Genomic DNA, 27,941 nt, shown 5'->3' on the forward strand with positions numbered 1-27,941 from the left:
TCATTTGTCAGTTGCTAGTTGGTCAGTTAGTTGCAGGGAATTATTTTGAAGTTAGCAAAGGATACATTTGTAGGATCACTTTACTTTGAATTTGATGCACACTTGTTTTGGTGAAGGGTGATCATAATCCTCCAGAATTAGACTCCTTAAAGGAATAACTCACTCTGAAGGAAACATTGCAAGTCGACATTTAAAGTGCAACTGCACATAAATACAGTGTGAGTGAGGATAAGGGGTTCTTTTTCAGGTTGGCAACCTGTAACCAGTGGAGTTGCAGAGGGATCAAAGTTGGGATCACAAGTGTTTAAAATATACATTAATGACTTGGAGGAAGGAAGTAAATGCACTGTAGCCACTGTAATAAGCATGGAAGCCTGACTGAAAAGGAACATCGTTTATTCACAGAATGCAATATAAAACCACCACTGTGGTATACACACACTAGTCCATGCCTGAGACAAGTCATTCTGCAGGCCCAATCCTGGGTCTGTTTTATAAAAGGCTTTGGTAAGGAGTTCCAGCTGGGTAAGCCATTGCCTATTACCAAGGAAACTCATACTCACCGTGTCCCACAGAGAGATCAATCAGTGATTCTCCGTGAATCCCGTGGGGGGGGCGGTATCACACTCACATTTGCAGACGACACAAAAATGGGTGGAAAGGCAAATTTCGAGAGGGATACAAACAGTTTACAAAGTGATATTGATAGGTTAACTAAGTTTGCAAGAAGTTGGCAAATGGAGTATTAATGGGAAAATGTGAAGTTGTTCATTTTGGAAGGGAGAGCAAAAGGATACTATTATTTAAATGGAACAAAATTGCAGAAAGCTGCAACTCAAAGGGAACTGGGAACTTGTGCACCAAACACAGAAAGTTAGCACGCAGGTGAGACTGTTAATCAGGAAGGCAAATGGAATGTTGGCCCTTATTTTGAAGGGTTTGGAGTGTAAGAGCAGGTAAGTCTCGCTGCAACTGTACAAGGTATTGGTGAGACCACACCTAGAGTTCTGCAAGCAATTTTGATCATCTCATTTAAGGAAAGATATTTTATTAGAGGCAGTCGAGAGAAGGTTCAGCTGGGGGACTTGAGGTTGTTTTCGTTAGAGAGAAGAAAGTTAAGAGGTGACCTAATTGAGGCATACAAGATGATCAGAAGATTAGTTAGGGTGGACAGTGGGAGCCTTTTTCCTCGGATGGTGATGGCTAACACGAGGGGACATAGCTTTAAATTGAGGGGTGATAATTATAGGACGGATGTCAGAGGTAGGTTCTTTACTCAGAGGGTAGTAAGGGCATGGAATGCCCTGCCTGCAGCAGTTGTGGACTCTCCAACTTTAAGGGCATTCAAATGGTCATTGGATAGGCATATGGATAATATTGGAATAGTTTAGGTTAGAGGGTCATTAGATTGGTTCCACTGGTCAGCGCAACATCGAGGGCCGAAGGGCCTGAACTGCGCTGTAATGTTCTATGTTCTAATGTTCTATGTTCTAGGATGATCCCTGTATGGAAGGATTGTCTTATGAGGAATGATTAAATAGGTTGGGAGTCTACTCGTGGTAATTTAGAAGAATGAGGGGTGATCTCACTAAAACATATAGGATTCTTAAGGGGCTTGACAGGGTAAATGCTGAGAGAATGTTTCCCCTCATGGAAGAGTTTAGAACCAGAGGGTGTAGTGTCAGAATTTTAAGACTTAGTCGAGGGCAATTTCTTCTCTAAGGATTGAAAATCTTTGGAATTTCTTGCTGCAGAGGACTGTGGGGACAGAGTGCCTGTGTACATTTAAGGTTGAGATAGATATATTCCTGATCAGTAAGGAATCAAAGGTTATGGGGAAAGGGCAGGAAAATGCAAGCGAGGAATGTCAGGTCAGCCATGATCCTACTGAATGGCTGAGCAGGCTCGAGGGGCCGAACAGCCTACGCCATATTTCTTATGGTCTTACGAAAAGAAGGAAAACAATCAAACACAAGAGAAAACTGAAAACTAGATTTTAAAAAACGAAGCAATCTAAATAGCAATGTGATTATACATTTTGCACATTGAAATTTCTTAAGAATTGGTCGTTGCCTATTTGCTTTATCATTGATCTGCAGGAAAGGATACTGCAGATCTTGGCATTTGGAGATACCAAATCGTATGGAAGGACTCAGGGGCCCATAACATTGTAAATTAGATGTATAGATTAGCAAATGGCACTGAAGTAGTCAAATGTAAAGTAATGCACATCAGTATTTCAAAACCATGGAATTATCAGATTTACTTGTGGGTTGAAGGAGTTCCAGAAGGTTACTTTGAATCTTTGTTAGTATTAATTCTGAATGCAATATGGATGCCAGTGCACTTCATATTCCTTAGAACATGGAATTCTGATCGCTCTACGTGCATGTCCATTTCACCAGTCTATGTCCCCCTGAAGTTTGCTGTCTCTCTTTTCACTTTTTACTGTTTCCAAGTTTTGTATTGTGCACTAAATTGCAACATAATTCCAAATTGTACTCCCTGTACCCAAGTCAAATATATATACATATATTATATACACACAAACATTGTTGATGCTGTCCTTCTAATAGCATCTGCATCTATGTTCATATATGGCATGTCGTGCTTTATCATATACCTTTTGAAATTTCATAAATACAACTTGCTCGGCATTGTTCCCACCAACCCTCTCTGTTACTTCATCAAAGAACTCAATCACGTTAGTCAGGCACAATTTGTCCTTAATAAAACCATGCTGGCTGTTTCTTATTAACCCATTCTTCTCCCAGTGAGAATTAATTTTGTCCGTGACAATGGTCTCTGGTAGTTTTCCCAACATTAATGTTAGACTGATTGGACTGTATTTATCAGACTCATTTGTTATTCTAAATGAGTAAACACAATCATTTAGGTGACGGAGATCATTTAAGTTTGTTATGCACGCTCTGCATAGCTCCAGTTACTGTGATAAACTATAGCATTAGAACAGCAAAATGTAATAGGAAGAAAATATGACAGGCGTATTAACAGTATATTCATTATTTTATATGTTTTAGTGAGAATTGCTTCTGGTTAATTTTGTTACAGTAAATTAGTTATCAGTTATGTGACATGCAGTAACAAAAGTAAACAGCTGTCATTCAGCCCAGGTGCAAAAAAGGAAGAAGTTACACAACAGGGTTATCAGGAAAAAAGTTATGATTATAGTTTCATTCACATTTTACACCTGAAGTACATAAGAGCATAAGAAATAGGAGTAGGAGTGGGCCTGTCAGCCCTTCAAACCACTCCACCATTTAACGAGATGATGGCTGACCTACTTCAACATAATTTTCCTGCACTATCTGTGTATCCCCTGATGTTTTTAAAAGGTAGAATTCTGTCAATCTCAGTTTTGAACGTACTCAATCAGAGCCTTCATAGTCCTCTGGGGCTGAGAATTCCAAATGTTCATCTCAGTATTAAATGACCTGCCCCTTATTCTGAGATTGTGCCCCGGTTCTAGAACGCCCCCAGCCGGAGGAAAACTTCCTTCCTGCATCTACCCTGTCTAGACCTGTGAGAATTTTGTACATTTGAATGAGATCACCTCTCATTCTTTAAAACTCCAGAGAATAAAAGCTATTTAGTTGTTCCTCATTGAACAATCCCTCCCTCCCCTGGAATTCATTTAGCAAACCTTTGTTGCACTCCCTGGAGAAAGAAGAGCTTTCCTTAGGTGGCACAGTGGCTAGCACTGCTGCCTCACAGCGCCAGGGACCCGGTTTCAATCCCCGGCTTGGTAACTGTCTGTGCAGAGTCTGCACATTTTCCCTGTGTCTGCATGAGTTTCTCCTGGTTTCCTCCCACAGTCTGAAAGACATGATGATTAAGTGCATTGGCCATCTCCCTCAGTGTACCCGAATAGCATCGGAGTTTGGCGACCAGGGGATTTTCACAGTAATTTCATTGCAGTGTCAACGTAAGCCTACTTGTGACACTAACAGCTAAACTTTAAAACAATACTCTTGAGGTCTTACCAAGACCTTCTTTAACTGTAGTAAGACATTTCTACTCCTGTACTCAAATACTCTTGTAATAAAGGCCAACACACCATGTGCCTTCTCAATCGCTTGCTGTACCTCCATGTCAGCTTTTGGTGACCCATAAGTGAGGACATGTTTGAAGTTCTACACTTTCCAGCCTCTCACCATTTAAAAAAAAACCCTGTCTTTCTTTCCTCCTACAAGGGTGGATAACCTCACATTTCTCCACATTGTAATCCATCTTCCAAATTTTTGGCCAATCGCTTCGCCTCTCCAAATCGCCTTGAAGCATCTATTCAGTCTCCTCACACTCGTACTTAATTTTGTGTCATCTGCAGACTTGGAAATATTACCTGTAATCCCTGTATTCAAATCATTGATACAGACTTTGAATAGCTGAGGCCCAAGCACTGATTCTTGCAGTGCTCCACCAGTCACAGACTGAAAATGATCCATTTATTCCTCTTCTCTGTTTTCTGTCTGTAACCAATTCTCAATCCATGCCAGTAAACTACTCGTAGTATGTCAGCATAGCAGATGATGTGCTGAAACAATATTGTTTGCTGTATGAGCACTCACAAATACTAAAAATATACAAATGGACATAATATCAACAAAAGTAAACAAATGGAGATATGAAACATTGTTCTACAACCATAAATGGTGCAGGTTTAATCCTCCATAAGCATCTATGTTCACAATCTGAGAAGCAGAGAATGAGGACAAGGATTTAAACTCAGTTCTGTCAGGAGATTTGGAGGCAATATAGGTTTGTAGGGGAGAGATGGGTGGAATGGGTAGGAGTTGTATTAGGAACAAGCTGAAATTCAGGCAAGGTATTAGTTGAAATGTCGGAAAGGAAGAAATGCTGGGAAATCAAGCTGTGTTTAAGTATATCCAAGCTAAACTATTGAGAAATTCATATGAGTGAAGTCTCTGTTCGCCAGATGTGAAGTGCACATTCTCTCACTGTAGGGTCACTTCCGACATCCCAAGCTCAGATACTCTTAAATACAGGTAATCAAAAGCCAAGTTTTAGAAATCCCAAGGATAATGCTGGAATTGAACCAGATGAAAGGTCATAGTTTACCAGTATGAAGAATTATGAGTTTTCCAGTGCTAATCTAGCTACGTCAACTCCATCTGCGTAGAGATTTAAACCAAGTTGGAAAAACCCCAGATTCATTGGAAAATCAACTAACGGGGAGTCAGGGAGGGCATAATGTAGGATAGGATATAGGTGGCAGAGAGTTCCCACTTACGAAGGAAGACAGTTATTAATTGAGAACCATAGGCTTCACTAAAGAAACAGCAGCATGATGATCTGCACAAGTTGCATTCAATGCCAGTAATTATAGTATGACTACATACGATCCACCATATGGCAATGCCACTCAGTAGTGAAGCCAAGCATTTGGAAAAATTGCTCCCTTCTTCACAACACAATAAGGCACAAAAACTTGGTCATAGAAGAATGTGGTCTCAGCCTCCACAGAATGCCTTTCAATGAGGCACTTTAAATCCTTCTGGACTCAACACTGAATTCAACAATTTCACAAACACACGGCTGCATTTTTTGTTGGAAGGCAGCTGTTGATGGCAGTCGTGTTTTTCCCATTTACACCTCCTCTTGACATCTCTTCTGTTTCTTTGTTTGTTCCATTACCATCTCTTTCTGCTTCTCAATGTTATCTATTCGTCCTACCTTCCATCCAATCACAGGTCTTTTTATCCTTTCCTCCAATTGCCTCTTGTGAGTTTCTGCCTTGCTTAAAAACCATTACATCTATTAGCATTCTCAGTTCTAATGAAGAGTCACTGACCTCAAATGTTAGACCACTTTTTGAAACAGTTGCAAAAGTGGAACCACAATTTCCCATCACTGGCTGACATGCCAGCTTGCCTGCGTGGCCCCACTTTGGGGCTATTTTCGAAGGTCATTGGCTATGAAAAAGCCACAAGCTATTAAGGCAATTAAAGCTCCCATGAAAGCCAAAATTCTGAATCTCACCCTACAAAAAATATGGCTTCAGAAGACCGGGGTGCTGGGGATAAAATATAGAGAGACACCATAGATTACCCTCAGATATACAACCTCTGGTTCTAAGGGAAAGAAACATGCCCAATTCTGTCCTCATCCCAATGGTCATCTTTGTGGCATGGTTACATCAAGCTCTGTATGGACCTTTGGTACTCCAAATACCAAATGTCAATATGTGCCGAGGTTCTATCTGCCCTGTTGCAAAGGATATCTCTGGCCATGTTACCGCACAATGCTGCAGCCAGTTGAATCATATCGTACTACCTCTCTCATGGAAAAGGTTGACGACAAGGCCATCAGACAATGGCCCACACAAAGCCCTAAGAGGAAAGGAGATGGCATATCCTGTCACATGTTTTGCTGAGCTTTCAAACAAGCACCACAACGTGGTTTGGCTGGTGATGAGATCAGGTCCTCATGGAGTTTCAACACATCCACATGCTGCCTCTGAGGCATTTAAAAAGAGAACATGCCTTTGCAAAGAAGATCTGGAAAGAGATTTTTTTTATATTTGTTTATCGGAATAGGCCAGCAACTACTTCCTATCCCTAACTGACTCTGCTCAGAAGGCATTTAAGAGCCAACCACATTGCTTTGGGTCTAGAGTCACATTAGCGAACTAGATGAGTTTATGCAACAACTGGCGATTGTTTCATGGTCAGAATTACTGGGTCTACTTTTTACTTCCCTTTTCATTCATTAATTGAATCTAAATTCCATCTGCTGTCATGGTGGAATCTGAAACAATGGCCGGAATTTTCTGGCCGCTTACACTCTTCTGCCACTGCAAACGAGGACAGAGAATTTAGTGCTCAGCCAAGCCTCCATTCGTTGCAGCGGAATCAGGGATGGAGAATCCCGCCTCATGTCTTCAGTCACGGCGTTTAGTCCAGCAACATTATCACAATGCCATTGCCTACCCCAGTGAGGAAACTAAACTGTAAAGTGACTATTCCAAATGAAGTCTAGTCTAAAGTCTTAAGCTGTTGTAAATAATGTTTAAAATAAATCTGCGTAATTTTTTAAATTAATTCTCAAGAATGCCTGGACTATTCCTTCTGCAAAATGTTGTTTTTATAAAATGAATACAGTTATAACTTGCATAATTATTTCACAATCTGCAATAAGATATAACATTTAAAGGGTTAAAAGTGATACCTATTTGTTTCCGGTAGTGATCGATTGGGATTTTTGAAGTGCTGGCATCTTTCCTTCCCATTTTCAATGTTGTAACAGAATGTCTACAAATAAAGAATGCGGCGATCAGGAGTTATTTCCAAAAACATACTTCAAATGTTTGAATCATGAATATAAATATTGAGCATGTTCACTTACAACTGTGTTGAGCGAATTGGTGGATGATAATCTCTTTGCATGGGAACCTGAGGATGCTCATTTCTGTGCTTTGTAATAATCTAGGATGACACCCAATTCTTCCTTTTAAGCATTTGTGATTGATCCCTGGGACGGAGGTGCTGCTAACAAGGCCAGCATTTAAGGCCCATCCATAATTGTCCCAAAGAAGGTTGTGGTGTGCAGCTTCCTTTGGCTGCTGCAGTCCACATTAACGTGCTCCAATGGAGCTGTTAGGTAGGGAAGTAACGATTAAGGAACTTGGAAGCAGTGGTACTTCTAAATGCCTGATTCCTCGCCCTTTTGAGGTAGAGGTTACTGATTTGGGAAGTGCTGCTAAAGAAGCCTTAGAGAGTTGTTACAGTGTATCTGGTGGTGGATACACACTGCAGCCATTGCTTTCTGATGTGGAAGGGCTGATGCTTGTAGGAGTGGATTGGTCGCTAATCCAGCTGGCTGCTTTATCCTGGATTATGTTGAACTTTCTGAATGTTGCATCTGGGTAATTGGAGACTGTTCCATTACACATCCAATTTGTGCCTTGTTGGAGGTAGAAAGACTTTGAGTAGGTTTCTCATGACAGAAATTGCAACCTGTGATCTACTCTTGTAGCCACAGTAGTTATATGGATGCAACAGTCAAATATCTGTTCAGTAATGGTGGTAGTGAATTCAATTATAGTAATGCCACTAAATGTGAAGGGGAGATGGTTAGATTCTCTCTTGTTGGAAATGGTCATGGTCTTACACATGTATGATACAAAAGATACTCACCACTTCTCCAAGCTGAAGCTTGGTTGGTGCCCTAGGCTTGCTGCATATGGGGATGGATCATTTCATTTCCTGATGTTCAGATCTCTCTCACCTTCACCGGCTCTGATTTGTCACACTGCTTATCTGACATCCAATACTGAATTGGTAAAAGAATGCCTCCAATATTGGGTTGCAGGTTTGCAGAGATGGCAAGGCCACGGAGAGATTTGAAAACAAGCATAAGAATTTTACAAGTTGAGATGTTATCGGGTGGGTAGTCAATACAGGTTAGTGAGCACAGAGTGATCAGTCAATGGATATGGTATAAATTATGATGGGGCAATACACGTTTGGATGAGTTCAAATTTATAGAGGGTGAAGGCGGGGCTATTGTCCATAGTTACCAATACAAACTCCATTCCTTAGTCACTGATTAGGCTGAGGCTGAATCAGATATTTGGCAACCTTGGTGTCATATCTGATGTATTTCTGACATCACATAAACTGCCTGCTTCCACCTCCATCTCCGCCTGAACTCATGTGCTGCTGAAACTTTCATCTTTGCTTTTATTAAAATTGGAGTTGACTATCCGAATACTCTCCTGGTGGCCTCCTATTTTACACTCAGTGTAAGCTCACCTAAAACTGTGCTACTCACACCAAGTCCTACTCACCCGCTGACCAACATTGGCACTACTGATTTAAAAATACTCCGCCTTGTTCTCAAATTCCTCCATAACTCTGTCACCTTAAGAAGATCACTGCACCCCTCCAAATCCATGCTCTTGTCAAGCTCTGATTTTAGTTACTCCATTATTGGTAACTGTGCTTACAGTTGCCTAGGGCCCTACGGACATCCCAAAGCCATTTATAGCCTTTGTAGAATTGAAGTACTTGTGAAGGTTTACACTGTTGTAATGAAGGGAAACACGGCTAACCATTTACATAAAGTAACATTCCCCTGTACAGCAATGGAATGATAACCAGATAATCTGTTTTTATGTGATGTTTAATGGATAACTATTGACCAAGACTCAGAGCACAGTAATTCCTTGCTTAAAGACTTTGTTATGTTCCTGCAAAGTGCAACTTTAAGTGAAATATTTTAAGCAAATCAGATTTTCCCATTCCATCAATGTGAGATCTTTAGTAAAGTTCTATATTAACTTTCTCAACAGGAAAAATATTACAGCAAAGTACCCTGTAAGTTGAAAATACTGAACATTCCTGTATTCATCAATTAAATAACTTCTAAAATGTAATTCTGAAAATAAGAAATATGCTAACTTTTTATTTATTGCCTGCAGGCCAATTTTCTCTTGCTCGATGGCTCTTGCTTGCACTCCACTCCCCCACCTGACCTTCCCTCCTATGTGCCAATTTCCCTCCCTGACCCTCTTACTCACCGCTACCCTGCCTGACTCTCCCAAGTGCCAATCCCCCTGCATGGCACCCTCTCCCCCCTTCCCCCTCCCCCACCCGACCTAGCTCGCCACTCCCCTTCCCGACCCTCCCATTCACCACTCCCTGTGCCCGACCCTCCCACTCAAAACTTCCCTTTCCTGACCTTCCCGCTCACCATTTATCCTTCCTGGCACCCTGCACACTCCCTCCCACCGCCACCCCAACCCCCCCACCCCTCCCCACTCACTCGCTTGAAGCCTTCCTGTGAGCAAGGAATTCGGAGCGGGTTGGCACAAGTGAGGAAGGGAAGGAGAGAGAAGCTGTGAATGGGAGGGTCAGGAAGGGAAGTGCTGACTACAAAGAACAAAGAACAACGCAGCACAGGAAACAGGCCCTTTGGCCCAACAAGCCTGCGCCGCCATTTTAACATTCAGCGAGTGCCTCATCTACCTTCTTCTACCTATGACTTTTGTCTACGCCAGATTAAGGGAGGTTTGTAATTTTTATTAATGATCTGGATGAGGGTATAGTTGGGTGGATTAGTAAGTTTGCTGATGACACCAAAGTCGGAGGTGTGGTAGATAGTGATGAAGGGTGTCATAGTTTGCAGGAAGACTTAGACAGGTTGCAGAGCTGGGCCGAGAGGTGGCGGATGGAGTTTAATGCGGAGAAGTGTGAGGTAATTCACTTTGGTAGGAATAACAGATGCGTCGAGTGTAGGGCTAACGGGAGGACTTTGAATAGTGTGGATGAGCAGAGGGATCTAGGTGTATGTGTACATAGATCCCTGAAAGTTGGGAGTCAAGTAGATAAGGTTGTTAAGAAGGCATACGGCGTCTTGGCGTTTATTGGTAGGGGGATTGAATTTAGGAGTCGCAGCGTCATGTTGCAACTGTACACAACTCTGGTGCGGCCGCACTTGGAGTACTGTGTGCAGTTCTGGTCCCCACATTACAGGAAGGATGTGGAGGCTTTGGAGAGGGTGCAGAGGAGGTTTACCAGGATGTTGCCTGGTATGGAGGGGAGGTCCTATGAGGAGAGGCTGAGGGATTTGGGGTTGTTTTCGCTGGAAAGAAGGCGGCTAAGAGGGGATCTTATTGAAACATATAAGATGATTAGAGGTTTAGATAGGGTGGATAGTAATAGCCTTTTTCCTCTGATGGAGAAATCTAGCACGAGGGGGCATGGCTTTAAATTAAGGGGTGGTAGTTATAGGACGGATGTCAGGGGTAGGTTCTTTACCCAGAGGGTGGTGAGGGATTGGAATGCCCTGCCTGCTGCAGTTGTAAATGCGCCTAGTTTGGGGGCGTTTAAGAGATCCGTGGATAGGTTTATGGACGAGAAGGGATTGGTTTAGGTTAGTGGGTCATTGTTTTGTAACTGGTCGGCGCAACATCGTGGGCCGAAGGGCCTGTTCTGCGCTGTAATGTTCTATGTTCTATGTCTAATTTAGGGACAATTTGTTAACACCAATCAGCCTAAGAAAACCGGAGCACCCAGAGAAAACCCACGCAAGCACGGGGAGAATGTGCAAACTCCCACAGTCACCAACCCAGATCCATGTATCTGCACAGCAAACAGTGACAGTCACTGAACTGTCGTGTTGCCCATCAGTTGGTCCAGTTTAAGCATACACTAACGACGTGAAGCACTAGGCAACTCTCGAAGCAACATCCAAGAGCAGCCCTCGCACGACCCACCGCGTGTATGCCCCTTGTTGGCCAACAAGGCGGACCGAATCACCTGTGGATTCTCTACCAGTGGAACAGTGTCTCGGAGAGGGGGAGAAAGAATCAAGGAGGGGGAGAGAGCATTGGGTGGGGGTGGTGAGACAGACTGCTCCAAAATGGTGCCAGTCAGGTCACACACCTTTCAACAGCCCTGGTGTGAAATCAAGTTAAAGCAAAAGTCCCAATGCTAAGTGCGCACACTAGTCCTATTACACCTGTGACGCTACAGTGAAGCAAAGCAGAATTAGGCAACTTAAAATGGGAACTTACTGTATACAATGAGATTTTGTTTACATCCACATGAACAGGCAGATAGGTTTGATGTCCCCTGCAAAACACAACACTTCACAATAACAATGAGGGAATGCTACACTGTTTTAGGTGCCTGTAGCAATAACTCGCATTTACACCATACCTTCAACGCAGCAAAATATCCTAAGATGCTGTACAAGAACATCAATAAATAAAGCTTGATATAACCACATGAGACAATACAGAAGGTCACTAAAATCCTGGCTACAGGTTTTAAAGAGTGTCTCAAAGAGGCGTGTGAGAGATGGGACTGAAGAGATTTAGGGAGGGAGTTCTAGTGCAATAGTAAACATGAAAACACAAATAGCTAAACTAACAACTAAAAATTCCAATTCCTACCTTTAAAAAAATTTAAATATTTCTATATTCAAAAAAATATAGTTGCATATCCTTGCAAATTCAAATTATAACAACTGAAATTCAATTGTAATCATTATAAGGCTTTAAATTTAAAAGCTAATTTGACTCAATTTTGTTTTTGATACCTTACCAGTTAAATCTGGTAAAATTAAGATGACACTGGATAAAACATAAGTGATACTACATTACTAGCCCAAAATATTAGTTAAAAAAATGACTAAACACCCAAAATCATGACATAGTACATGTCCATGGTTATTAAATGTTAATATTGCCTCAAAAAAATAAAAATCACATCTCTGATCAATATACCAGAGGCTTCACACTTAACAAGACCTTGTTATGTATGATAAGAAAGCCTTAAATTACATGGGAAGGGATTTTGTGCTCTGCCAAGATGCCAGGGAGCACTATAAACACTGCAGTTAGAAAAGAGTAACTGAAAACACTTTGCTTTAAAGTTGCCTGCAGTTGTCAATCAGAAGGAGGATGTTTATAAAAATTGCAGTTAGGAACAAATGTAGAGGTGGGGGGGGGGGGGATACTTCAGACCCATTCAACTGTGTAGGGAAAGATAAATAAACCAAACTGAAGCATGTTATGTAAAACCATTAAGCTATCAAAGGCTCATTAAAGATACTGAACTGCAAAATTGAATGAAAACAAAGGTTTTCAAAGGATTTCAAAGGTTTTTAGCTTTCCAGGAAGGTTCAGAGACTTTCAAAATGCATTGTTATAAGAATGGGGCTGAATGACCAGCTTTGGAGAAGGGAATCCTCCCAGTGAAACCGACTTCTCCTGTCACTTCAAAGGGGTCTTCTCATACTTGTAGCTTCTGAGAGAGAAAAGGGAATCCTTCTGCAGAATGAAGTGGTCAGGTACAGTATTTGAAGTAGTTTGATCTGCTGCCCAACAACAATACTGAGCAAGATTCTCTGGCCACATGTTTATCGGTGGCAGGAGGTGGTGCGCCGCTTGCTGAGTTTTCTGGTCCCGCCACTGTCAATGGGATTGCCTAATGATTCCACTCTACACCACAGGGAAATGCACGACAGGGGTGCGCCAGGACCGGAAGATCCCACCGGCGTGAATGGTTGGAGAATTTCAGCCACTATCAGTATGCTATATCAGAAATTTATCCATTTCACAGGAGGTGTGTTTACATTGAGGCACATAGCACAAAAGCCCTTCTCATATTTAAGTTGTTTCACCGGAAGGGAAACAAAGGGACAGATTTATAATAAAAGCACAATTTGTCAAAATGGTAATGTACACAAATTTATTCCAGTCATTGTAATTTTAAAAACATTTTGTTCAGAACATTTTTTTTGCATTTTGATTCCGACTCTCTGGTTATTTCAAAACTCACAGATGTGTGGGGAGAGCCACAATGAAGGATTTAGTAATGACTACGTACGTGCAAAGAAAACGAAAGGGACCATGTATTTTCCATCCGGCTGTACCTAAACAAAGCATTGAGGACAACCTACATTATTAATTCCTTACAGTAGTCATTACCTAATCATGCCTACATGCTGTTCTGTCAGCCTGCCAGTATCAGGCAAGAATCTAACATAAATGTGAATGGGTGATGTGGGCCAGCCAAACATCTGTCACTCTTCTTCAGGTTAAAATCAAGCCACAAAATAAAATGTTTAATTTCCCATGACTGTCTACCAAATACATTCTAAATGTATTGTGATCAGCCTGATTCTCCATATACACACACACATATATAAATATATATATATATAAACATAAAGCACCATATAAAAAAAGCATTGTTTTTATTTTAACAATTTTCACACATCGCTTTTCTTTTCCGTCCAGCAAGATGGGCCAGCCCTCTGCACAATGGTTCAAACTTTCACCTGACCTGAGTGGTTCTGTATAAAGTGAATTTACCGTCCTGGAAAGTAGTATAATTATGACAAGTAAATATCATGCATAAAAATTGTAGTATTCCTAAGCACCCTAGGAGCAGTATCAGAGCATGCAGTGCCTTTTGCTTTTCAGTAAAGGCCTGCATTTTATTCACTTAAATGAACCCTGGATCGTACAAAATAAAATGTACTTCTACGACAACTCATAGATCATTTCTCGCAGATCAAAAAACACAAAGACACAAGAGCAAGGAAAAGATTATTCAACCTAAACAGGCTATTTATTTAGATCCACATACAGAACCCTGTCAAACTATTTTCACCTTCCTCTAGCCTTGGTACTAGGTTTGTCTACCTTTACAATTTGTTGAATCATGTTAACTTATTTTCAAACTTCACCATCACACCCCTGGATGTTATTTTTAAACCAATTTAGGTCATTAGTAGTTGCATTATTTTACATTGAGTCTGCAATTAATGCAATCATATAATTTTACACAGAGACTAATTGGGCCATTACTCCTTTGCCAGCACTTTGATAGAGCTATCTTCTAAGTCCCATTTCCCTGCCCTTTCTGTAGACCCTTTAAAGCCTTTTTTTTCAATACTTATCCATTCCTTTTGAAAAAAATGTTACTCTGGACTCTTTTTGGATAGAGCCTCCTATGACCTATAAATCCTTAAAATACATCCTCTAAAACTCTCCTATCATTCTGCTTATATTGAGTTTTGTAACTTCAAAATGTGGAAGGACATTTCACTCTGAAGGCATTCAGGCATTTCTAACTTCATGACTTAGCAGCACGGCAACACATCTCCAATCCCTTTTTAATCAAGTACTTCTGTCAGTGTGTCAATAGAAGGTTGCACTCACCAAGCAAAAGTATACCCCACCGCAGTTAACTATAGGTATGAATTAGTCCTAAAGTGCTAATTATTTAAAGGTAATCTTAATTTATAATCCTGTCTCCTAATTCAACATAGATAACTATATGAGCTGACATATATTTAAAATTCTTTTCATTATGGATGAGGAAGTGGAGGGATGGGTAAGTAAGTTCGCTGATGACACGAAGGTCGGTGGTGTTGTGGATGATCTGGAAGGATGGCAAAAGTTGCAGCAGGACATAGATAGGATGCAGGACTGGGCGGAGAAGTGGCAGATGGACTTCAACGCGGATAAATGTGTTGTCGTCCATTTTGGCAGAACCAACGGGATGAACGAGTACACTATTAAGGGCAGAAGTCTGAGTAGTGTTGAGGAGCAGAAGGATCTTGGGGTCCGGGTCCACAGGACTCTTAAATCGGCCTCGCAGGTGGAGGAGGTGGTCAAGAAGGCGTATGGTGTACTGGCCTTCATTAATCGAGGGATTGAGTTTAGGAGTCGGGAGGTAATGCTGGAACTTTATAAGACCCTTGTCAGGCCTCATTTGGAGTATTGTGCGCAGTTCTGGTCGCCTCACTATAGGAAAGATGTAGAAGCTATTGAAAGGGTGCAGAGGAGATTTACAAGGATGTTGCCTGGACTGGGAGGCATGCCTTATGAAGTTAGGTTGAGGGAGCTGGGACTCTTTTCCCTGGAGAGACGAAGGTTGAGAGGCGACCTGATAGAAGTTTACAAAATGTTGAGAGGGATAGATAGGGTGGACTCTCAGAGGCTATTTCCCCGGTTTGAAATGGTCGCTACGAGAGGACACAGATTTAAGGTGCGGGGAGGGAGGTTCAGAAGTGATGTTAGGGGTAAGTTTTTCACTCAGAGGGTGGTGAGTGAATGGAATCGGCTGCCGTCAGTGGTGGTGGAGGCGAACTCGCTGGGGTCTTTTAAAAGACTTCTGGATGAGTATATGGGGTTTAATGAGATTGAGGGTTATAGATAGGTCTGTAGGTTGGTAGGTGATGTGGTCGGCGCAACTTGTGGGCCGAAGGGCCTGTTTGTGCTGTAGTGTTCTATGTTCTATGTTCTATGTTCTATTATTTAAAATAAGTGGATCATTCTTCTCATTGGTTTTCTTTGCAATAAACAAATTCAGCTGTCTTGTCCAGCAGTCTTTGCAGTTCATTTACTTAAGCCTAGGATATCTCTTATCGCCTTTCCAACGAACAAGATAGATTTGGGAGAAACAAACTGGTCCCAACTTTTCCACATGTCAACCATTACAGCAGAAGTCTGTTCTTTAAATTAATTCAATATCCTTTCTTGCTCTTAATAACCTCACATAAAGGTATAGACTGGAATTCTCCAGTCTCACGTGCCCTGCTACTGCTGCCACCAAGAATGGAGAATTTGGTGCTCAGCCAAATCGCCATTCACTGCAGCAGTACTGGAGAAACCCAGCTGCAGGTGAGGTTGGAGAACTTCAGCCATAGTTCCTGCTATCGATTTTAGCTTCACCTTTCACAAACATTGGGATCAGTCACTCCCTGTGACAAAGAATTTTATGTTCAAGTAGCCTATTCGCTCAAGATATTTTTCTTAATTCCTCTTCTGATTCTCTCATTTACCTAGAAGAAATACTCCCTTTATACCACAACAAGAATTATATAGCATTAAATACCTCCGTTAAATATCTCCATGGCCTTCTGCATCAGTGGGAATAATCTTAATGTTTTATCTCTTCCTTAGTTTGCTAACCCCTTCATTGTTTCATCCATGACATCAGCTTACTCAATTTACATTATATACTCTCGGTCAATCAATAAATACCTTTTTCCACTGTATCTTGATTTCTGAAGTTTTATGCTTTCTATTCTACAGCCAATTACTAAATTGTCATTAAATAAAGCTTCGCTTTCCCCTTATTTTTAATTAACCTAAATTTGTAAAGAGACCACTTTGTCAATGGCCTTTACTGGCCAGTGCTGGTCACTACTCTCAAAACATAATCTATCAATGCTTGACAGAATGGATTTATATTTGATCACTTACACAACTTTAAGCTCTATTCCCTGTTATGCAATGTTATTGTATAATTGGAATTTTTAAGCAATCTACATTAGTTCATTAAAAAATGGTACTAATATCTTACTTGTGCTTAAAGTCAAGGCACACTGAAAATATTGCATTCTGGTCTACTGTATATTTCTAATTATAAGAGGTATAATACGGTGAGCTAGCTATCCTCTTTCAAAGCTACACAGTAATCTTCGTTCTCTCACACTGCTTTGATGGTTAGTAAACAAAACTCTACAGAAATCCTGGGAGACATCAGCAGACGCTGCCACAGTGTCTAATCAGATAGCCATTTGCATAAAGTATCAAGTGTAATTTAAAATGTGTTGCTGTAGATGTGGAAAGGGAATAATAGATCTATATTGGTATGTTTGAAATGAAGGTTGTTATCAAAAACACATTCCTTTGGGACTGTAACTCATCACCCACTGCACTCTCATAAAGACTAGTTTATACCTCAGAAGGCCAAACTACATTGATATTCTTACACGATTGCTAAAACACTCTAGGAAAGCAGCCCACTGCAGTCTGAAAAAAAAATTAAGATTTCTTGCTAAATTACTTGTGGGTATGCAAAAGTTATTTGAACATTAATATAACCTTGACCAAATTAAATTGCTGTGGTTCAAACATTAACAAAGTATTTTATCAACCATTCTGCCAATTAGCTTCACTATGCAGGGAATTTGAGCTGAAAAGCTTTCGGAAATAGCATTTCAAAGTTATTTTGATCCCAGATATGAAACTTACTGCTTGAATTAAAGGCATATTTTCAAAATGGAGTTTCATATCTACAAGTTTGTTGTGAAAAAGCAGGATGCTTGTGAATAGTTGGGCAGCTAAACACATTGTGTATAAAGGCAGGGATATTCCTGATTCAATCTATGGTTTGAATTATGGTACATCATCTTAACCTGGCCAACAACAGCAACATTGCAATATCTGAGAGTCTGGGGAGTAGTGAGAAGAGGGGGAAAAAAAATCAGTCATCGCTTTGAGTCCATTCTGAAGAAATTAGGGCTTAGAGATATTCAGGGCAATTTTCCCATCCCACTGTGCTAATGTTTTAGCACAGTGGGCTGGGAGATTCAAGCAGCACCCGATGCAAGGGATGCGAGTCCACTGCGCACGTGCTGATCTCAGCACTGACAGATCACCACATGCACAGTGGCCGACTCAGCACTATATTACCGGCCTCTTAGGTGGGAATAGACCCCAGCATATGAATTTGAGCATGATTCATGTTGAGGGCACTCTGCAGTGCACAGTGTGGGAGATGCTTCGTAAAACTCCTGCTGTGAGTTACTCCAGTTTTCACACAAATTCAACACTTTGGATTTTTTTGAGAGAATCCCGGCCATTGTTCTTGGTAACATTGTTTTTGGAAGCTACTCGTGATAATACGGATCCAAAACTTTGTTTGCTACATGCACACACATTTTTAACATGAAATTTGCCAGGCGCCAGCTTAGTGAAGGCAATCACATGCATATAGTTAGTGTCCACTGGAAGTATCATGAGTAGCCAGATCATGATGTAACTCAACAGGTAACATGGCTCCTATGACACTTTGGAGTCTCTGCTCCAGAGAATACTTTCCTTTAAACTTGCACAAAAATACAAGAATTAGGAACAGGAGTAGGCCATTCAGCCCCTTAAGCCAGCTCCACCATTCAATATGATCATGACTGATGTGAATGTGCCCATAACTGCACTTTCCTGTCTGCTGCCCCCTAATCCTTGAATCCCTTGTTGTTCAAAAATCTATCTCAATCTTGAATAAATTCAATGACTGAGCCTCCTGTCAGGAAAAAGAAGTAGCTTTGTGTAATCTATATTTGTATTATCTGACATTTGAAATAAGGTATAGATTTATGTAAGGTCAATTATGTATTTCTGTGTAAGAAAGAGGTGAAACCTCAGTTAGTTCATGTTAAACAATGGTGTTTGCATGTATAAGGGCTTTGGTTTCATTTTAAACTGTGCCTGCATTGTGTTTAAAGGGTTTATGATATGAAAACAAACAAGCATTAAAGAAAGGCTAGGCTGTTGCTTAGCAACCATGAGGCCATTTTAGGTTAGAAAGATTTTTTGAATTGAGTTTTAAACTGAACCTAGTGGCAGTTGGAACTAGGTAGCTGAGAAGAAGCAGCTCTCACAGAAACTGCCAGAACAGAAGCAGCACATGGAGTCAGGGCAAGAAAGCAAATACCAGAAGCTAAAAAAACAGATAGTTCTAGAAATTAGGTGATGAAAAGGAAGTCTCAGGGAGACGTAAATCAGAAGAGACAAAAAGAACCAGGTAATCGAACAGAGTATTGTTCACTGAAGTTAAAGAAACAGGCAGAGAGAAGCTCCCAGACAGAGCTGAAAGATGCAGACCTGGTTATGTTCACCAGCGAGGAGGCAGATATCTGAAGTAATCGTAATATTGGTGATATCTTAATACAATCTGTGAAGCATTGGTGTTCCACTGGCATGGCTAACCTGAGAGATTGTGTGGAAGCTTGAATGTACATGGCAATCCAAGGCAAAGCAATACTGAAAAGAGATACTGAAATCCTGGAAATGGATCCACGGTGAAGGCACCTTATATAAAGCATTGTATGGGAGAAGATTCCAAGGTGTGTTTTTTCAAAAGTGAAGTTTGGAAACAGTTGTGTGGAAACAAGAGTTCCCATGAGACCAATTGGCTCACGTTGTGATAATTACCTGGAGAAATTTGATGAGAAATCCGCAGAATTTGTATCGGGTGGCGTCCGCCACCTGGCTTCTGACTCAGGTGTGTCTGAGCACAGTTCGCCTGTTGGTTTACAGGGATTGTTTACGTAAGGGGAACAACATTCAATAAATTTTGTAACTTGTGTTAGCCTTACAAATCTATGTACATTTATGAACTTATAAGTGGGATAAAGGAGTATTGCATCATAGTCAATCTTTTCATGTTAATAAATACATTATTCTTTTGTTCAATGTTAGTTGACAGTATTATGGCTGTTCATCATGTTTCTGGAAAAAAATAAAAGTTACAGGTCCCCTAATTCAAGACTCCCCCATAAGAGGAAACAGCCTCTCAGCATCTAGTCTGGCAAGTCCCCTCAGGATCTTCAAGTTTTAATGGAATCATTCCAATGAGCATAGGCCTAACTTGCTCAACCTTTCCTCATAAGACAACCACTTTATCCCAGGAGTCAGTTGAGTGAACTTCATCTGAACTGCTTTGAAAGCAATTATATCCTTTCCTAAGTAAGGAGAGCAAACTGTATACAGTGCTCCAGTTGAGGTCTCACCAAGACCTGTACAGCTGGAACAACACTGAGTTACTTTTATATTCCATTCCCCTTGCAATAAACACTAACATTCTTTTTGCCCTCCTACTCATTTGCTGCATCGGTATACTAACTTTTGGTGATTCATATACCAGGATATCTAGATCCCCGTGTACCAGATGGCTCTGTGGTTTCTCTCCACTTAAATAATAATAAATATTCTTCCCGCCAAAGTGGATTGGTTCAATATTCTCACATTATACTCCATCTGTCAAAATTTTGACCACTCACTTAACCTGTGTAAATCCCTTTGTAAACTCTTTATGACCCCATAACAACTTACTTAGTAGCTATGTTTGTGCCATCAGCAAATTTAGTAACCACACATCTGGTCCCTTCATCAAACTTATTGATATAGATTGCTAAATTGTTGAGGACCCAGCAGTGATGGCTGTGGCACTCCACTCATTACAGCTTGCCAATCTAAAAATTACTCATCTATCTCTACTCTCTCCTTCCTATTAGCAAACTGATCCTCTATCCACGCTAATTCTTTTATTCGTTCATGGGATATCAGTCTCACTGGCTGGGCAGCATTTATTGCCCTTAAGAATGTGGCGGTCAGTTGACTTCTTGAACTTTGATAGTCCAAGTATTGTAGGAACTCCCGCATTGCTGTTAATATGTTACCTTTTACACAGTGAGCTTTTATATTGTATAGTAATCCCTGATGTGGCACTTTATCGAATGCCTCATGGAAATTTTAAGTACACCACATCCACAGATTTCCCTTTAGCCACCTTGCTTGTTGCTTCCATAAAGACTTTCAAGGTGCCATTCAATTATTCTCGGACATGAACGCACAGGTAAGTGCAGTCTCTTGGAACTGAGCGTGACTAGGAGAATGAACAGAGGCCAGAGTGAGGCAAGCTGCTGGAAGAGGAAGGACTGGAAAAGGATTCTTAGTTAGAGGCCACATTCAATCAGGGTGTCCAGTGAGCAATTCTTCTAAAGGAGTCTCAGTAATAACCGATGTTTGAGACATCTTCGCTTCAACAACAAGGTCCATACTGAAATTTTCCAAATGCTGCAACCCAACCTCAGAGCAGAGAAAAAAAATCATCTTGCCAGTGGCTATGATGGTGACCACAGAAACACAGAAACTAAGCCCTTCGAGCCCGCTCTGCCATTCACTTTGATCATGGCTGATCATCAAAATCAATATTCTGATACCCCGTTTCCCCCTATCCATTAATCTCTTTAGCCCCAAGAATTACATCTAATTTCTTCTTGAAATCAGATAACGTTTTGGCCTCAACTACATTCTGTGGTAACGATTTCCACATATTCAACACCCTATGGGTGAAGAAATTTCTCTTCACCTCAGTTCTAAAAGATTTACTCCTTATCCTTAAACTATGACCCCTAGTTCTGGATTCCCTCACCACTGGGAAGATTCTTTTTGCATTTACCCAGTCTTAACCCTGTTAGAATTTATAAGTTTCGATGAGATCCCCTCTCACTCGTCTAAACTCCAGTGAATGTAATCCTAAGTGATTTAGTCTCTCCTCATATGACAGACCTGCCAAAACAGCAATCAGCCTGGCAAATCTTTGCTGTTCTCCCTTTATAGCAAGGACATCCTTCCTCAGATATGGACACCAAAACTGCACACAATATTCCAGGTGTGACTTCACCAATGCCCTATACAATTGCAGCAAAACATCCCTTTTCCTGTACTCATATCCTCTTGCTATGAAGGCCAACTCGACCTGTTTGACTGAAAGGTTTCATGGCCTTTTTTTCCTGCTGGTCGTCTCAAGTTACCACATTAATTGAATTTGATTTTATAATCTACTAATATGCAATTTGAACTGCTTTCTTTGTGAACTGGAGTCACGAGTCATATTGTTATCGATAGTCTGTTTTGCTCAGTAACCACTCTTTGATTTGTTGTAATAACTGAAATAGAGCAAGCACTGCATCTCGCCACCCACATACTGGGCATTGAACAGCATGATGCACTGCCTATAGTCACATGCTAACTGGACATAAATCCCTTTCAGTTCTAGTACATGGAAAAATTGAGGTATGGTACTCATAAAACAATGTACATGTAACCAATGGCTGGAAAATAAGTTCCCTGTACCATGGGAAAGTCAACAAATCTTGTAAATCGTTATGCTCACTATGCCTGAAATGGAGTCATCCCTCTTTAAGGTCTCAAGAACCTCCTTTACGTAACCGTGAACTAGAAACTGTGAGCTGTTGTCAATATTTCCAACATCAGCCTGTAAAGAGCCACTTTGTGAAGGAATATAGTCACAGTCCTGGTTTTAGTGAGGAGCTGAAGGAAATCAGCATTCGTAGAGAAATGGTTTTAGGGAAATTGATGGGATTGAAGGTGGATAAATCTCCAGGTCCTGGTAATCTGCACCTCAGAGTACTTAAAGAAATGACCCTGGAAACAGTAGATCCATTAGTGGTTATTTTCTAAAACTCTTTGGATTCTGGTGTGGTTCCCACAGACTGTGGATAGCTAATGTAAGCCCGCTATTCAAAAAGGGAGATAGAGACAAAACAGGGAATTATAGACCACTGAGCTTAATGTTGGTACTGGGCAAGTTGCTAGACTCCACTATCAAGGATTTCATAACTCAGCATTTGGAAGGCAGTGGTATAATCAGACAAAGTCAACATGGATTTACAAAAGGGAAATCATGCTTGACCAATCAATTGGAATTCTTTGAGGACGTAACTAATAGACTTGACTGAGGAGAACCAGTGGATGTGGTTTACTTAGAATTGCAGAAGATTTTCGACAAAGTCTCACATAACAGACTACTATGTAAAGTTAAAGCACATGCGATTGCAGGTAACATCTTAAAATGGATAGAAAGCTGGCTAGCAAATAGGAAGCAATGGGTTTGCATAAATGAGTATTTTTCTGATTGGCAATCAGTGACTAGTGGGGTTCCAAAAGGATCTGTGCTAGGACCCCATTTGTTTACAGTATATGTTAATGATTTGGAAGAGGGAACTGAATCTGCAGACGATACAAAGTTGGGTGGGAGGGTGAGCTGTGAGGAGAGATACTTTAGCACAATTTGGACAGGCTGTGTTTGTGAGCATATGCACGATAGATGCAGTACAATGTCGATAAATGTGAGGTTATCCACTTCAGCAGCAAAAATAAGAAGGCAGACTATTATTTGAATAGGTTAAATTGAGAGAGGTGGATACTCACAGTCACTGAAAGTAAGTGCGCAGGTACAGCAGGCAATGAAGAAGTCTTCACAGCAAGAGGATTTGAGTAGTGGAATAGGGATGTTTTAGTGCAATTGTGTAGAGCGTTGGTGGGGCCACATCTGGTGCATTGTGTGCAGTTTATCTGAGGAAGGGTATCTTTGCTATAGAGGGAGTGCAGTGAAGGTTTACCAGGCTGACTGCTGTTTTGGCAGGTCTGTCATATGAGGAGAGACTAAGATTAGGATTGAATGCATTTCAGTTTAGAAGACTGAGAGAGGATCGCATAGAAATTTATAAAATTCTAACAGGATTAGACAGGGTAGATAGAAAGAATGTTCCCGATGGTGGGGGATTCAAGAGCTAGGGGTCATAATTTAAGGATAAGAGGTAAACCTTTTAGAACTGAAATGAGGAGAAACTTCTTCACACAGAGAATGGTGAATATATGTAATTCACTACCACAGAAAATATTTGAAGCCAAAACATTGAGTGGTTTCAAGAACTTAGATATAGCTCTTGGGGCTAAAGGGACCAAGGGATATGGGAGGAAGGCAGAATCAGGATATTGATTTTGATGATCAGCTATGATCAAAATGAATGGTGGAGCAGGCTCGAAGGGCTGAATGGCCCCTACTCCCGCTCGTATTTTCTATGTTTCTTTGTATGTTTCTACGTAGAATGGGAACTTTTCATTCCTATCCAGGCTAGCGTATAGGTGACTCCAAGCCACATCACATGAAGCCACCTGACAAGCTACTCAGTTATGCAAGCTATTGATGCCTATCCTGCTTTCACCACTATTGATGATAGGCAGTAAATGCAGCCTTGCTAATGCATCCAAGTCCCAAAAACAATATAAATTTATAAATACATACAAAAAGGAGAACAAGTTAGGAACTGTTAAAATGGGCATTAATTGGAGAGCCTGACATTGCAGGGAGGATTCTGGCTGTAGGTACAAGATGAATATCAGCAAGTTATAGAATTAATGTTAGCTACAGGTAAAACATTGGGACATTACAATTGCTGATAGTTACAAAGAGATTGTAAGTAAGTTATGTATCACTTTCCTTACGTGGGGAATCGAAGTGCAGTTGGCTTTTCATATTTGTTGTCAATGCAATTTCAGTGTGTGACAACTGGTGAATTAGAAATCGCTCTCATCTTTGAATCCCTGACCAAAATTTGGTATCTCTCTTCTACACACTCGATTTCCCTTCATTGTGGCCTTTTTCTCAGAACTTCTTGCACAACAGCTGCTGGGACTAAATCGTGAACAAACATACTCAAAACAGGGGGTCCAGCACTTTTTTTTTAGGTAATAACATTTGGTTAATGTAGTCAAACACCACCGATGTTTGTGTACTGTGTACCATCTACAAGACGCTCTGCAAAATTCACCAAAGATCCTTAGACAGCACCTTTCAAACCCACAACCATTTCCATCTCGAAGGACGAGAGCAGCAGATCCACGGAAACACGACCACCTGCAAGTTCCCTTCCAAGTCACTCATCATCCTGACTTGGAAATGTATCGCCTTCACAGTCACTGGGTCCAAATCCTGGAATTTCCTCCCTAGCGGCATTCCGGGTCAACCCACAGAACATGGACTGCAGCGATTCAAGAAGGCAGCTCACCACCACCTTCTCAAGGGCAACTAGGGATTGGCCATAAATGCTGGCCAGCCAGTGATGCCCATGTCTCCCAAATGAATTTAGAAAAAGCCTCTTCTGAACTTAAGGCACCTCACACATCCACCAAGTGTAAATATTATAACTGTAATCATAGGTCATACCAGAGAAAGATCAGAGGCTCAAACTTCTGGACCATCTGAGATGTCATTAAATAATATCTTTATGTTAATTTATAATAGCTGAATATTACTGAAACATGAGTACATTACCAAAAATATTAACATAGAATTGGGACTAAGTCACAACTTTGCAGGTGTAAAATGTAATTTGCAATAGAAAATTTTATACATCTGTGCAAATTGGCAGGAATCTAAATAATGAAAGTAATGTTAATTTCAGAAATGAAGTTGCCTATCAGCTAAGAAACATGATTCACATAATTTAGATGCTTCCACCATTTTCCTTTTTCTTTATTTGAATCTTGTCCTGATGTGTAACCTCCTTACTTTCTTAGTTTTCAAGGCAGAATATTCTGGGATATGGACTTAATTAAAAAACACTAGACTATTTTATAAAAGTATAGGAATGTACAAGGCCATTATGATCCATCTGGTCAGTTCCAGTTTATGCCAAAAGAACTATGTCTATAGGTCAGTAATTGTCATGCCACTCTGTAATTATCAATTATAAATTTAATCTTTTCCTACAAGGACTGAACTCTCCATATCTCACTGTTCACCTAACAGCCCAGCTGAGTGGTGAATTTACATTTTACACATTGTTAAACATCTTGCAAAGACTACAAATTGCTTTGTAAATTATCAGCTTTCCAAAGCTTTAATATGCGTTTGCAGCATTAAGTGGCAATATCAAAATGCATGAACTTCCCTTACCAAATACCGATTTGTCACTGGTGAAACAGTTGGTAGCACTCTCACCTCTGGGTCAGAAGGTTCTGGGTTCAAGTCCCATGTCCAGGACTTGAACACAAAAATCAAGGCTGACACTCCAATGCAGTGCTGAGGAACTGATGCATGGTCAGAAGTGCCTCAACTTCATTCATTTATTAGTGTCACAAGTAGGCTTGCATTAACACTGCAATGAAGTTACTGTGAAAATCCCTCAGTCATTACACTCCGGCGCATGTTTGGGTACACTGAGGGAGAATTTAGTGTGGCCAATGCACTTAACCAGCTCATCTTTCCGATTATGAGTGGGAGGTGAGGGAAGTGATTGCAGAGCCCCTGGCGATGATCTTTGCGTCGTCGATGGAGAAGGGAGAGGTTCCGGAGGATTGAAGGATTGCAGATGTGGTTCCTATTTTCAAGAAAGGGAACAGGGATAGCCTGGGAAATTACCGACCGGTGAGTCTGACCTCAGTGGTTGGTAAGTTGATGGAGAGGATTCTAAGGGTCAAGATTTATGCACATTTACAGAAGTTTAGAATGATCAGGAATAGTCAGCACGGCATTGTCAAGGGCAGATCGTCCTTACGAGCCTAGTTGAGTTCTTTGAAAATGTGACTGAACACACTGACGAAGGAAGAGCAGTGGATGTGGTTTACATGGACTTCAGCAAGGCGTTTGATAAGGTCCCCCATGCAAGACTTCTTGAGAAGGTGAGAGGGCATGGGATCCAAGGGGCTTTGGCCTTGTGGATCCAGAACTGGCTTGCCTGCAGAAGGCAGAAAGTGGTTGTGGATGGGTCTTTTTCTGCATGGAGGTCGGTCACCAGTGGAGTGCCCCAGGGATCTGACCCTTGCTGTTTGTCATTTTCATAAATGACCTAGATAAGGAAGTGGAGGGATGGGTTAGTAAGTTCGCCGACGATACGAAGGTTGGTGGTGTTGTGGATAGTCTGGAGGGATGTCAGAAGTTGCAGCATGACATAGATAGGATGCAAGACTGGGCAGAGAAGTGGCAGATGGACTTCAACGCGGATAAATGTGCAGTGGTCCATTTTGGCAGGACCAACGGGATGCAGGAGTACAATATCAAGGGTAGGAGTCTTAGCTGGGTTGAAGAGCAGAAGGATCTTGGGGTCCGGGTCCAGAGGACTCTTAAATCGGCCTCGCAGGTGGAGGATGTGGTCAAGAAGACGTATGGTGTACTGGCCTTCACTAATCGAGGGATTGAGTTTAGGAGTCAGGAGGTAATGCTGCAACTTTATAGGACCCTTGTCAGACCCCACTTGGAGTACTGTGCGCCGTTCTGGTCGCCTCACTACAGGAAGGATGTGGAAGCTATTGAGAGGGCGCAGAGGAGATTTACAAGGATGTTGTCTGGATTTGGAGGCATGCCTTATGAAGATAGGTTAAGGGAGCTAGGTCTCTTCTCCCTGGAGAGATGAAGGTTGAGAGGCGACCTGATAGAGGTTTATAAAATGTTGAGAGGAATAGATAGGGTGGATTCTCGGAGGCTATTTCCCAGGGCTAAAATGGTCGCTATGAAAGGACACAGGTTTAAGGTGCTGGGAAGCAAGTACAGAGGAGATGTTAGGGCTAAGTTTTTCACTCAGAGGGTGGTGAGTGAGTGGAATCGGCTGCCGTCGGTGGTGGTAGAGGCGAACTCGCTGGGGTCTTTTAAAAGACTTCGGGATGAGTATATGGGATCTAATGGCATTGGAAGTTACAGATAGTTCTACGGCTTGGTAGGTATAGATGTAATCGGTGCAACTTGAGGGCTGAAGGGCCTGTTTGTGCTGTAGTGTTCTATGAAACCAGAGCACTCAGAGGAAACCCACGCAGACATGGGGAGAACATGCAGACTCAGCATGGACAGTGACTCAAGTCGGGAATCGAACCCAGGTCCCTGGTGCTATGCAGCTGCAGTGCTAACCACTGTGCCACCCTGCCTCTCAGGTGGATGCAAAAGATCCTATTTCGAAGAAGAGTGGGAAAGTTACCAATTGTCTTGGCAATATTTATCCCCCAATCAGTATCACAAAAACAGATCATCTGGTCATCATCACATTTTCTTGGAGCTTGCTGTGTA

General features: G+C 41.3%; 1 protein-coding gene across 5 annotated transcripts in view; it reads right to left on the minus strand.

Moving 5' to 3' along the window:
• triqk (triple QxxK/R motif containing) overlaps nucleotides 1-27,941 on the minus strand; it is an 87,651-nt gene that overhangs the window by 44,002 nt on the left and 15,708 nt on the right. For 2 of the 5 annotated variants that reach the window (XM_080194961.1, XM_080194959.1), the window contains 3 exons: nucleotides 13,380-13,425; nucleotides 11,561-11,618; nucleotides 7,210-7,292 (listed from right to left, as the gene is read on the minus strand). In XM_080194961.1, coding sequence (XP_080051087.1) covers nucleotides 7,210-7,270 — 61 coding nt within the window. In that variant the 5' untranslated portion in view covers nucleotides 7,271-7,292; nucleotides 11,561-11,618; nucleotides 13,380-13,425. Of the gene's footprint in view, nucleotides 1-7,209; nucleotides 7,293-8,177; nucleotides 8,876-11,560; nucleotides 11,619-13,379; nucleotides 13,426-27,941 lie in introns of those variants that run through there. The other 3 variants (XM_080194960.1, XM_080194958.1, XM_080194962.1) reach the window with 2 other exon arrangements.

Source organism: Carcharhinus amblyrhynchos, chromosome 8 (assembly GCF_965287045.1).
Source record: "Carcharhinus amblyrhynchos chromosome 8, sCarAmb.v2.hapA, whole genome shotgun sequence".
In the NCBI taxonomy this organism is placed as follows: domain Eukaryota; kingdom Metazoa; phylum Chordata; class Chondrichthyes; order Carcharhiniformes; family Carcharhinidae; genus Carcharhinus; species Carcharhinus amblyrhynchos.